Below are 13,712 nucleotides of genomic sequence, written 5' to 3' on the forward strand. Positions count from 1 at the left end.
CCTACGTCCTCTTCCTTTCTTCTTTCTCTCTCTCTCTCTCTCTTTTCTCTACTTCTTTTTTGCACTTTTGCGCTTCGCGCTTAACATTTAGCTCCGAGCTAAATGTTTTTAACACTGCGGCTTTGCATTTGGCGCACTGCATTTCTATGACGCTGTTGATTGAATAAATCCATCAATTCATGACTGAAACCGTATGAGCAAGAATTCAATTTATTCTTGTCACATATACGGTCGTCTCATTTACTTCGTTTTCTATTTATATATGTATGTATTATGAAAATGAGATAGCAAAATGTGTATATTGATGGTCATCTTGCGAGTAATAACCATTAACTACTCTCATCATTAATTTTTCTCTTAATTTTTATTTTTGGGTGATGGTGAATTATTGGGGGGGGGGGGGGGGGTGATTGTACAGGCCATCCCCCTGGGATCGACACCCATGATCATAATTAATAACTTAAAGAAAGTTTTTTTACGGGCAATCTTGACACCATCAGACTATTAAAAAAACATCATCATGTATCCCAAAACGGAAAATTAATAAAAATGCATTTTTTGTCATTGACGTGTTAACAAATAAACACGAACTACACAAGAGAGTGAGGCAGAGTTGTCTTGCGATCACAATCACTTCACAATGCCGAGATAATTGATGCCATTAAATGTCAAAAACTGTCAAACTGATAACCTATTCAAAACTACTCTTAACCCATTGCTTACTGGAACCTGGTGGTCCCTGTGTTAAGTCTATGTGAATTAGATAATTCAGTAGTCAAAGGGTTTAGACACGTTTATTCAAAATTGCTTTCGCTGATTAATTAACTCTGTTTCCATCTGATGTATATGTATTGTAATTTGTAGGTTTATTTGCACTTTTTTGTTTTGTTTAATATGTAATTGTTTATTAGTCTATTTTGTTTGTTATAGCGCTTAGAGACTTCGGTGGTAAGCGCTTTATAAGTAACGTTTTTATTATTATTATTATTATTATTCCCAGCTGCTCCTGAACCATATTTTATTTAGTATTCCACAATAATAATTTAGGGAAATGGCATAGAGATCCTGTTATGTTAGAATAGACGATCTCTTTGGTAAATGGTCAGGACGCCCTCTTGTTTCTGATACATTATAATATTTTCTCCTACCCAAACTTTCTGACGCGACTTTCCTACAGTTATATTCTATGACAACTCCTTTTTGTAAAGTATGACATAGTTATCCGTACATTTAGAAAATTTCAGTCAACAAATAAAATTAAAAATAATGATCTTGTTTCCGTCTCCGTAACTCATTTTTTTATTGGGTCTTCTTTGAAAACGATGTTGTTTTAAGCCATATCTTAATAGACATGTAAAAAATCATCCCTCTCGTCTGGCTTGAATTACAATCCCTTTTTTCAAACAAGTTAGTGGCGTATCCATGGGGCTGAATCGGCAACGGCCCCCTTTTAGCGACCTAAAAAAAAAAGAGGGAACAAGAGAGCAACGGAAGAAAAAAGAAGAAAAGAAAAAGAAAAGATCGGAAAAGAGACTTAACAAAGAAAAACGAGAGAGGGAGAGAGAGAGAGAAAAAAAGGAACGATAAAAACACAAAATATCTCTACCTTCAGTAACGTAAAGGTAGGTAAAACTCAAGAGCGTCCGGGGGTCTGCCCCGTGGACCCCATTCATAAAGATAGAAGCGGTTCCAAAGACAACCCTTTGTTAATTCTCTAAAATTGTCCGAAGAGAGAAAGAGACAGACAGACAGACAGAGAGAGAGAGAGACAGACAGACAGAGAGAATGAGAGAGAGGGAGAGAAGGGGAGAGAGAAGGGGAGAGAGAGAGGGAGAGAGAGAGAGAGGGGGGGGGGGGGGGGGGGGAGAGAGTGTGCGAGTGAGAGAGATATATTTTTCCCCAACGAAATAAACCAATGGGACTGTACAATTTCCAAGGCATAAATTTCAAAGACATAAATTTCCAGGGCATTGAATTTCCAGCTAGCTGGCAGTCGTCGGTTTTTTTTTATTTTGGGCAAGGATGTGATTAGATTTTCTACCTCCATATCAATAGAATCATATCTAATTCATGTTATCAATTCTATAGACTTTCGTTTGGCAATTATTGACCAATAGATTATTTGTCTGATCATGTTACAATTACATTCACGTTGTAGCAATAGACATATTGATTATAATGAATACTAACCAAGAAATAACATGTCAATTGTTTATTATATGATGTACGAACCACGCGAAATAAACTGTTCTTAATTTCACTTCAAATGATCTTCGTGATGGAGTTGGTGCAAGAGATTAAAATATATCTATTGGTGGACAGTTGCCAACATCGAGTAAGAGATATCAGTACTATCACTGTTTTTCTGTATTGGGTTGATAATAATTAAAAAAAAAAAAACAGAATTCCTGTCCTTCATGTACTTCGTATGATACTTTACTTTGTTTACAAGTTAATTGCAAGCTCAACGTATCGATCAATAATTAAAAGAATAACAATAAATATGGACTTTGAGTGAGATATAAATGGGTTTAACATCAGTTTTTCTTTTTCAAAGATAAAACAAAAGCACTAGCTGGGTTACCAGTTACAAGGCGATCGCTTATATGTGTCACACTGCTAATCTCCATGTATTTTTTCATATCGATACTTATTGTTGTAGATGTAGCAATTCAGTTCAATTCAATTCAAATGAACTTTTATTTTCTTCCAAACAATACAATTTATAAGTAGGAACATAAATATTTTAAAGAACCTGTATTACAAGGAAGAAGGCGCGAAACCCGAAAAGCATATAGCTTGTAGTGGGTACGCACGAATACATAAATACATTACATTATAAATGGGAGAAAGGAAGAAAGGAAGAAAGGGATAGGCAAAGAGGAGAGGAGGATAGAGAGCTTGGAGAAAGAGAAAAGAAGAGGACTGCAACATAGTATCAATGGAGTGTATGACATGCATAAACAACATAATGGCAAGATATAGGTGAAGAGTGTAGTGTTGAAATATTAGACTGCATATATACATATATACATATATATTTACTTCGTTACAAGTACATGCATTTATACAACATAGGCCTATACATAGATACACTGTACATGTATGTTTACATAATTATTGACATAATTATACACATGCATACAACACACACATACATATATATATACTTATACATCCCTTATACAATATAAATACACACTCGTCAGCCTAACTGACGTATTGACTAATTCAGAGAGTCACTTTTTAAAGAAAGAGTATTACATGTTATTTTCTCCTTTGTTGAGGAGGGGGGGGGGGGTATTTTGGGGTGAAGACAAAAAATGACACAAATAACATGGAGTATAGCTGGGAGCCGACCCGAGTACATTGTATTGTGAAGCGATACTTCTTATCCACAAGACCACTTTGCTTCACTGCAATTTGCTTCACTGCAAATGGTTCGCTTCTTGTTCTTATACTTTCTGCATGCTAATGACTTTACAAAATAATTATGTGGATTTACTGATTTCACGCTTTCGGGATGCATAATTATTATTATTTTTTGTAAATGTTTTTTGGGGTGGACAGTTGCTAAAATCGTTTTTGATTTATCATTATTGATTTACAAATTATAAACTTCGTAAAAGTCCGATTGTTGTCAAGATTGCCCGTAAATGTTTTCTTTCAGTTACTGATATTACTGATATAATAGTGAGTTTTTATTTATTTTGCAAACTGCTGACTTAAACTTAAAGTGATATGACAATAGGCCACTGCCCTGACACAGCATAATAATATTCCTCAATACAAAACGGATCTATTCAATTCAGTAGGCCTATATGCTACGAATTCGTTAACAGGGCACCAAAGAATAGGGAAGCTTGGCTATTCGATACTGTTTCCAATAGCTTGTATCTGCAATTTTTGAATAGTTACGTAACAAACTACTCAGCTCTTTCTGACATGGCATCAATTATTGAAGAAAAAAACCCCGACCCTCCCTTCATCGAGCGAATATTTTTGTCACTTGCAAGGTTTACCAAAGAGGTAATAATAACATTCCTGACACTGCAACAATGACCGCATTATTTTGATGTATTGTCTCTAAAGGTACTGAGAGCACTTTCAATATCCCCATAGTGAAAAAGAACAGACTGGGGCTGTAGTCTCTTTTCAAGAAAGGAAAACAATTTCAGGACAGTTCAAAATAATGCTGGTAAGAGCACACTTTTTTTTTTTTTTTTTTTTTTTTTTTTTCTCGAAATTTGAAAATTTGACATTTTGCTCCGTTAGGGGGGGGGGGGGGGGGTAAGGTCAACTTTTTTAGGTCAGCCATTGGTATATATATATATTTTTTTTTTTTGTATTTTTTTTTTTGTAATTACAAAAAAAAAAAAAAAAAAAAAAAGGGGGGGGGGGTTTCCTTCAAAATACACACATAAAAAATACCAAGGGAGGGGGGGGGTTCAACCCCCAACCCCCCTCCCCCCCTACGTACGCACATGACTGGAAGGTATCTGGTTTGACATCTTTAATCTTTGAAAAAGAAAAACTGATGTTAAACCCATTTTTATCTCACTCAAAGTCCATAGTTAATTCTTTTATTGATCGATACAATGATCTTGCAAGTAACTTATAAACAAAGTAAAGTATTACACGAAGTACAAGAAGGACAGGAATTCTGTTTTATCTATCAAATATTATTACATTCAATACTTTTTCAGTCCCAATGAGAGAGAGAGAGAAAGAAAGAAAGAGGCAGAAAGAGACAAGTGAAGAGAGCCCTATACCTCATTAATTTAATAAAGTCTGAGAACCTCAATCCACATATTTACAAATAATAATATATTTTGCCGGGAAAGCCAGATGTTAAAAAAAAAATAATTCTTTCCAATTTTTGAGTTTTATAATTATTATTATTGTTGTTGTTGTTGATGTTGCCAAAAAGAAAAGAAAATAGGGACATATTGTGCGGGGGGGGGGGGTGAGCATGATGTAGAACAAAACTACAGCGGAGCCTTGGGCGTGATCATTCCTAAAAAAGGACCTGGTTTTTTATTGGGGGAGGGGGGGGGGGGAGTATCTAAGCCAGTCGTCAGCTAGCTTCAGTCGTCAACGGTGCCGCACATGCAACGAGCAGATATAAAACAATTGTAATCAGATTACGCATTTTATAGGTAATACAATTCCCTAGTGATTTCTTGAAAGTTTTTGCGATCGGGTAATTGACACTTGAGGTGTAACGTATACTTCAGAGATTAATTGCTGTCCTGTAATCTCACTATTCGCTCAGTATTGAAATACATGACTATTTGTTTTCCTTCAAATTTTCGGGATGAGGGCAGGGGGGCGGGGGCGGGGGGTCCTCTCTCTCTCTACGGACTAATAATGCTGACCCTGTTTGCAAAAATGTATTTCACATCTTCCGTCATCTTTGAAGAAATTCAGTTTGTTGTAGTTTTACTAAAGCGAGCTATATAGCCGATGGAATTCGTCAGATAATTTATAAGAATTGGAATTATGAAAATACTTCTTGCCCTAATAAACTATCTTCATAGAAACGATGATCTATAAACGTTATAAGCCAGTACAAATCGTAGCCGGGCTTGGCAGTATAGACCTAGCTATAAAGTAAACCAGGGAAATGAGTTAATTAAAAAAAACATTTTATTGTTAACGTCTTTTCTTTCCCTCATTGTTCCTCTTCGGAGGCTTTTCCTCCTTGTTTTATTTTTTCCTGGGGGGGGGGGGGGGGGGGTCCCTGAATCTTCCACACCTCCCATCAGTAAACCAGTGGCAAAATCTTTTATTTTTACCAAACGAAAAAATCTACAGATTCTGTTCTCAGAAATCGCCTAGGTTTCCTGGCGCGCGTACCGGCAAAAAGAGGACGACGGGTGGATATGAAAACTGCGCAATTATATAGATCTATCCAAAGATAATATTTAACGTTTTGTTTTCATTTTGTGTGAAGGCGCTTGATCTATTATGCCAAGTAAGAGAAAACATATTCCAATTTCTCTATTACTTATTTTTCTGGCTCAGTCCTCAATTTTAATTTTAATTTTCGCCACATGCATAATCAGAGCCGAATACGAGATCGAGGAAGCCTGCGACAGCGGAGAGTTTGAGGCAGACGGAACGTGTAAACCTATGGGGGCCGCAGGGGCGCGGTATATTCATCGTGCAGAGATGGCGTGGAGATCAAGCGGAGAATCTCACGAAGAGCTCATTACGAGACTAAAAGGTACATAATGACAATCATTATATCATCTCACTTTATGTTGTAAATATATTAAATGGGTGATATGGATGTGTGATGATGTCAATCATTAGAATTCGGAAGTATTTCAGTTCAGGACGCATAAATTGTATCTTCAGCCCCACTAATATAAAATGGTGTCTGCTATTATGTCTTTGTGTATAAATTAGATCTAGTCTAACTGTTATTATTAATATATTTAATATCGATCCCAATGGAAATGGTCTTGCAATTCTAAACAAGAGCTGTTTTTAAGTGTTAACAGCTCTTTTATGAATATAAAAAATGTTTATTTGGTCAAGAATATTATATGAACTCCAAAAATCTGTAGACTAGACTCTAGACCCTATTCAATATTTTATTGCAGAAAATGGAATCATCAAGAATGATTTAGTCTTGAAAGCAATGCGAGGTGTTGATCGCAAACATTACAGCAGTAATAGTCCATATGCTGACTCTCCACAGAGTATTGGTAAGTTGTTTAGCTTTTAGTTCTAGAAAATTAGAGCAACTAATGGCGCTATTTTGGATAGACTTCTGCACTAGATCTAGTGCAATTATTTGTGCAGAAAAGATTTGATCGATATGCTCAGGAAAACATCTATTATTAAATAATGTAAGCATTGCTATGTGAATTTTTAGCTTTGGTCAATTCTAAGTTACAGGGACATTTCTGCCAGAAAAAGCCAGAAATATACACACAAAACTTGTCTGTTACAATGTTGACTTAAAGATAAACTTGAGTTCTGCATGGTAAAAAAAGAAAATGAATTCTCACAGAATCTAACGAAACTTACACTGAATGTTCAAGATTACAAATAAATGTCATGTGCCAAACAATTTTGGAAGAAAATGTATACTGGCTGAGTAATGAGCATAGAAAGATAAGGAAATCAGGGTAGTACCAGCCCCGACACCATGTGTGTTGTCCCATATACATCTTTCTGTGTAAGTGATTATTACTTACCAAGACTCTGCCAAATTTATGATGATTTTGATGACTCCAGAACCTTGCATTACACACCATTACTTACATGCTATATGATCAACTTTTCTGATCCATTCCACACCTTTTTTTTCACAATGCAATCGCATTACCAGAACTCAAGTTTATCTTTAATATTACTAGGCAATCCTAGTATTTTGAAAGTGACAAGAAATTATTATTTTCTGCTTCAAAAATATGAAAATATGGTGTTGTGGTTGCAATCCATAGGACATCTGTAGAACTTTTAATTACTTGAATTGAGGTACTTCATGGGATGAGAAGAATTAGTTGCACTTAGAAAAAAAAGAAATGATAGGCAGAGATACTATTAAAAAATAAATTCTGTGTTGTCTGAATGTCTGTGTAATCTGACACATTGATAGTTTGTCTTAATAGTTTGGTATCTATCAGATATATCAACATTATAAAAACTCTATATCAGATTTAGCAAAGCTACCAACATTTAAAAAAATACTGACAACTCCCTGTGCATCAGTACTTTTCCTTGTGGGCAAACTAGATGTAGGATCAGAATTTTACTTTGATATCTAAAACTAGTTGTTTATTTGTGATCATATCATTAGTAGTATTTTTCAAGATTAATCGAATGCATTATTGCCTTTTCCCAATTATTTTTTTGTTGTAAACCATAGGATATGCTGTAACTATAAGCGCACCTCATATGGTAAGTCTATATAGTGAGGTATTATTATAATCACTTTTACAATAATAATTATTGCAGCAAGAAGTAAAAAGAAGTCATAATTCAGTAATGAAAAAAAAAGTAAGTGTACAAGTAATGATTTTCCAATGAAATATTCAAGAAAGGGAAACAAATGATAAAATTTGAACTATTTTATCGAGACACTGTTCAGATCATTTATTCAGATATAAATGTAGTATTATATTCTAGATATGATGAAACTTGATTAGATCACAAACAAGCCTATTCTCTGACTTTTATTGCTATTATTCACATATATGTCAGTAATGAAAAATTTAAAAGGGATAAATGTTCAGATAAGGATTTAATTAAGAGAAAGGAAAAACAATAATATATGTGATAATTTGTTTTCTTCCAAAACACTAATCAAAATAAGATAATTGTAGTATCAGATAGTACATATTTGCTTATATCATACACATGCTATTCCCTGTAAAATGTATTTTAACAACAAGGAGACTGTTATCATTGAAATAATGTTTGATAATCTAAAACAAAAACTGCCCGATCATAATTTTATATTTTAGGGCATTCATGTCTCTCTTTTGTCATTCTTAAAAAAGAAAAATTACATTAGTTTATTTGTGAGATGTTTGCTTCTTTCAGCATGCACATGCCCTTGAACTTCTCAAAGATCATCTTAGTGAAGGCAAAGCAGCACTGGATGTTGGATCAGGAAGTGGCTATTTGACATCCTGTATGGCAATCATGGTAAGACTCTTGATAGCCTGTCTGGCAATCATATTGAAATAGAATGTACATGTATGGCAATCATGGTAAGACTCTTGATTGCCTGTCTGGCAATCATATTGAAATAGAATGTACATGTACATGTATGGCAATCATAGTAAGACTCTTGATTGCCTGTCTGGCAATCGTATTGAAATAGAATGTACATGTATGGCAATCATGGTAAGACTCTTTATAGCCTGTCTGACGATCGTATTGAAATAGAATGTACATGTATGGCAATCATGGTAAGACTCTTGATAGCCTGTCTGACGATCGTATTGAAATAGAATGTACATGTATGGCAATCATGGTAAGACTCTTGATAGCCTGTCTGACGATCGTATTGAAATAGAATGTACATGAATGGCAATCATGGTAAGACTCTTGATTGCCTGTCTGACGATCGTATTGAAATAGAATGTACATGTACGGCAATCATAGTAAAACTCTTGGTAGCTTGTGTGGCAATCATGGTAAGACTCTTGATTGCCTGTCTGACAATCGTATTGAAATAGAAAGTACATGTATGGCAATCATGGTGAGACTCTTGATTGCCTGTCTGACAATCGTATTGAAATAGAATGTATGGCAATCATAGCTTTTACGGCAATCACAATAAGACTCTTGATATATGGCAATCATAATGGGACTAATAGCTTGTACGGCAATCATAGTAAGACTCTTGGTAGCCTGTCTGGCAATCATATCAAAAGAGAATGTGTTACGATCATGTGGGTACTTGACAGCTTATTTGGTAAGAAACCTCAAGGACAAATATAAACATGTGTCGATTTTGGAAATATATGCTACTACCTCATTTACATGCGCAATAATTCAAGTTTTGGAAGTAGCAGCAGCATTAGTGGTAATATAATGTAATAAATGGTAATAGTAGGAGCAGAGATAAATACTGAGAACAAGAAATAGCAGTTAACATTTTGAAATTTTCTTTGTCATGTTATTTATCTTTCAGGTAGGATCCAGCGGGAAGGTAGTAGGAATAGACCACATCAAAGAACTGGTAGATAAATCTAGGAAGAATATAGAGAAAGATAATCCTGATTTACTGACATCGGGCAGAATACAGCTAATAGGTGAGTTATGGACTGACTTGTCATATTGTAAGAAAGATATCCTTCACCTCATTGTATTACAATTAATATTTGTGTTATTGAGATAGTAATATACATTAAAAAATTAAAATTGAGCATCCAATGTAAATTTGAAAGCTCTTATAGTTTGGATGGCTTATAATCACAAAACTGTTTTGAATGTGTGCCAGTTATGAATCCATGGATGGTTCCTGGTTTCATACTTAACCTCTCATGCTAAAAACTTTTCTGTCAATTTTACATACTACTTGTGCAAACTAGTGACTAAATTTGTTATATCAGGAAGTTTGGCATAAAATGTGTGACCTTAGTTTAATTGCAACCATAATTGTGTATTCTGTGAAATAGCGAATTGATCACACAGACCAATTAAATTTCTTAACAAGGAATGGAACTGGTAATCCCAACAACTGATAACACCACTGTGTTGTATGTGATTTACAGTTGGCGATGGTAGGCAAGGATATCCAGCTGGTGCCCCATATGATGCTATCCATGTTGGTGCTGCAGCTCCAACATTACCACAGGCAGTGAGTTAAAGTATTAAATCAATACATTCAATATGTGATTTTAGTGCATTTATGTATATTCATCTCCCAGTAACATATTTATGCAGCATAGAACTTAGGAAGGATGCTTGTCTTGTATTTCAGGATTAATCTATTTTATGTAATGTTGTGTAAGATTTTTTGTCTGATAATTTGTCTTTAATAACTTGTAAATAAGAATCCATGTGTTTGAAACCTACTTTGGTGCTTAGGTATGTTTTGCACCGTAGATAACTTGTCCTCAAAGATTTTTCTCTCTCAACCAAAGTAGGCTGATTTATGGGAATGTGGTGCTTTACCAAAATAAACCTACTATTTTTGTTTGGATAGTTATTATCTTCTATACTATTAATATTTATGATATAGAGTTAAACTGTGCAGAATTTGCAAGTAGAAAAATCCAACCATGTTTGATATTTCAGAAACAATCTTCTTATAATTTGACTGAATCTTGGCTGTTGTGTGTCATCCTGTAAATAGCTCATCGAGCAGCTGAAGCCTGGTGGGCGTCTCATCATCCCTGTAGGACCGCAGGGAGCGGCTCAGAATCTAGAGCAGTACGACAAGACACCAGAAGGACAGGTCACTAAGAAGACCCTCATGGGCGTGGTCTATGTACCCCTTACCGGTAAAGAACAGCAGTGGCCTGGCAAGATGAAGTAGACGATGGATGAGACACAAACATAGACAATAACAATTGCATATTGGACCTTTATTTTCCTGTTGGTTTCATTCTTTTCGATGATTTACTCTCAAAGAATGTCAAAGAATGCTGTGATCAGGTTTGTTTCTGCTTGAGGTGGTTTGTAGTCAGGCATGAATGCTGGGGACAGAACCGTTTGTTGACAATTGGAGCTGAATCCAAACAGGATTATTGAACAAGAACAAGTGGGTACTACAAGCCAAGATGTGCAGATGATTTCTTCATTATCTATGAAGTTTCCTTGGTTTGTAATTAGGAGATGATCGTTAGATACAAATGAGTGAATGCATGGACTCATTACATTGAATCACTGTATGGCATACATGAAGATCTCTCATGCTGATGCTAAAAGAGAGTTAATGCTTTCATAGCATGGACTAAACAAGCAGAGCAAATAAATTGGAATGGAGATGATTTTATTTTCAATGGGACTTACATGTATGAGTAACAAATATTCTGAAATCTGCATTTGATGTCATTTTGAATTTCCAATGTATGTAGAACAGCTTGATAAATGCCCTTTCAGACATTGTAGTAGCAAGGAATTGTTTGTTTAAGCAATTGTGTACTTTTAATATCCAAGTGCTAAGAAGAAAGCTTCAGAAGATCTATAGTTACAAGTCCTGTCTGAGGGACTGAGTAATTTGGGATTTACACTTGGCCCAGGGGGAAATGGGCCTTCATTGATCTTGCATCTAGGTTAACCTGGGTTTAAGTCCATTGCTCTGGTCACTGAACCAAAAACATATTTGGCTGCATAAGACTTGGGTATGATATTGTACATGTGGCTTGTCTGTACATGGATACCTGTAACTGGCTGTGAGAGATTACAACTCATTGGTATGTTGAAATAATAATAACAATAATAATATTTAATTTTTATATAGCGCTTATTACAAATGTCTCTAAGCGCTTTACAAATATACTATTACCCCGGTGGAATGCACTATGTATTTTATTGTAGAAACTGCTAGTATAAAGTCAAAGTGATCTTTGAGTTCTGGCAATGGAACTGCACTTCAAGAGAAACTGACTTGAAATCACAATTAATGATCATGCAATGCATATGTTATTGGATTGCCCAGTTAGAAATCATAGTCACTGACAATTACAAACCTGTTTATGCATATATGGGACTACATGTATTCTCATGGTCATGATCAACATCTCCATTTCCTCATATTTATTTGATAATTACTCAGCATTTTATATTTTTCTTAATATTAATCAACAAATAACAATAACTTTATTTGGTAGTTAAAGTTAATTTGATAGTCTTAAGATTCAGTTTGAATTTGATTGGATTCTTTGAGGATTGTGTTTTTCATCATAACCAGAACTCAAACTTGACTTCACAGAATACATAGACAATGCTTAAGCAGAAGATATCAACACTTTGCTTTGTGTGATAATGTAATCCTCAACGGATTTCATTGTCAGCTTGTGACCTCTTACATTGAGAGAATGCCCTGCTAATTGTGAACGGAAATAGTGGTTACTGTATTATGAATGTGAGAAAGGGTGAAAGACGGGAGGGAATATTATATAATTTCAAATATTTTGTCTCAATTTCAAGTTTATCTTCCCTATAATCTCATGCGAAGAAAGTACTGCACATTGGAAAAGGAAGATGTAGAGCTTTTTTCATTGTCACTGCAATATTATTTTCAGGTCTGATGAAGGATTTGAAGATTGGGGGAAAATGACTGATCATAACTTGTGAATGCAATTTATAAGAAATGAATGTGAAACTGCCTATGGTTATAAAATTGCACGTATTGATGTTGAAAGTGTCATGATAGTCTTTACCTCTGACACAGGTATTTCTATGATACATACTGACATGAATTTGATTCAGCAATTTTTCTTTTGATATTCAAAATTATACTTAAATCTAGTATTTCAAGGACTCTGGAGGGATTTATTTCTCCTAAGTGAAATTGTTTTTTTCTTCATGTATTCATGTAAATGAAAAATTTACAAATATTATTGGTTTAAAAACATTTCATTTGTTCTTTTGTTTTAATGTACATGCTTCAGCATCTTTGGCATGTCATGGTAGTCTGCTAAAAGTGCCAAATAACTGTTATTTATGAGTGAACTATACTATATGCTCATCATTAAAGCCCCATTGATATTTTATACAACATACATGTAGATCAAATGTCCGTGTCACTTCGGTGCACTTAAAAATGAGCCCAGCTGTACATACATTTACATTAAGATAGAAAAATTACATTTGCATTGGTACTGATAATCTTCAATATAGTGAAGTTTTTATCGTATTTGGTTTCAATTGATTTGGGATCTATTTCTGGTGAGGTTGGGTCTATTACGTTACAATGACAGTTCCTGAAGAATTTATTTAGATGTACACACTATACATGCAGAGGAAGGATTGTCTCTTGTTTCTTTTGATTCTTTATATCAGTATTTTCTTTCCTTTATTTTGATGTCCTTTAATTTACACTCAAAACTTTAGCATGTAGAAAACTTCTGTAAAGCAGCTAAGCTGTGATAAACTTGTATATCATTATATACATGTATGTATGTATACATCTATGCTATCCCCTATTATAATAGTTCCATATGGGATAGGAATAATATATAGATAGAAGTTACGCAATGACATTGACAACCAGTTCTATTGAGCGCTGATAC

At 34.7% G+C, this 13,712-nt stretch overlaps 1 protein-coding gene across 1 annotated transcript; it reads left to right on the forward strand.

Moving 5' to 3' along the window:
- The first annotated feature begins 6,114 nt into the window (after positions 1-6,114).
- On the forward strand, positions 6,115-12,487 carry LOC115929663 (protein-L-isoaspartate(D-aspartate) O-methyltransferase-like). Its single transcript, XM_030999397.1, is given in 8 exon segments — positions 6,115-6,229; positions 6,612-6,716; positions 7,886-7,917; positions 8,563-8,667; positions 9,662-9,782; positions 10,245-10,330; positions 10,829-10,991; positions 10,994-12,487. Coding segments are annotated over 8 exon segments (735 nt in total). The 5' UTR covers positions 6,115-6,135; the 3' UTR covers positions 11,023-12,487.
- The last annotated feature ends 1,225 nt before the right edge of the window (positions 12,488-13,712 follow it).

This window comes from Strongylocentrotus purpuratus, unplaced genomic scaffold, assembly GCF_000002235.5.
Source record: "Strongylocentrotus purpuratus isolate Spur 01 unplaced genomic scaffold, Spur_5.0 spur5_scaffold_5, whole genome shotgun sequence".
NCBI lineage: Eukaryota > Metazoa > Echinodermata > Echinoidea > Camarodonta > Strongylocentrotidae > Strongylocentrotus > Strongylocentrotus purpuratus.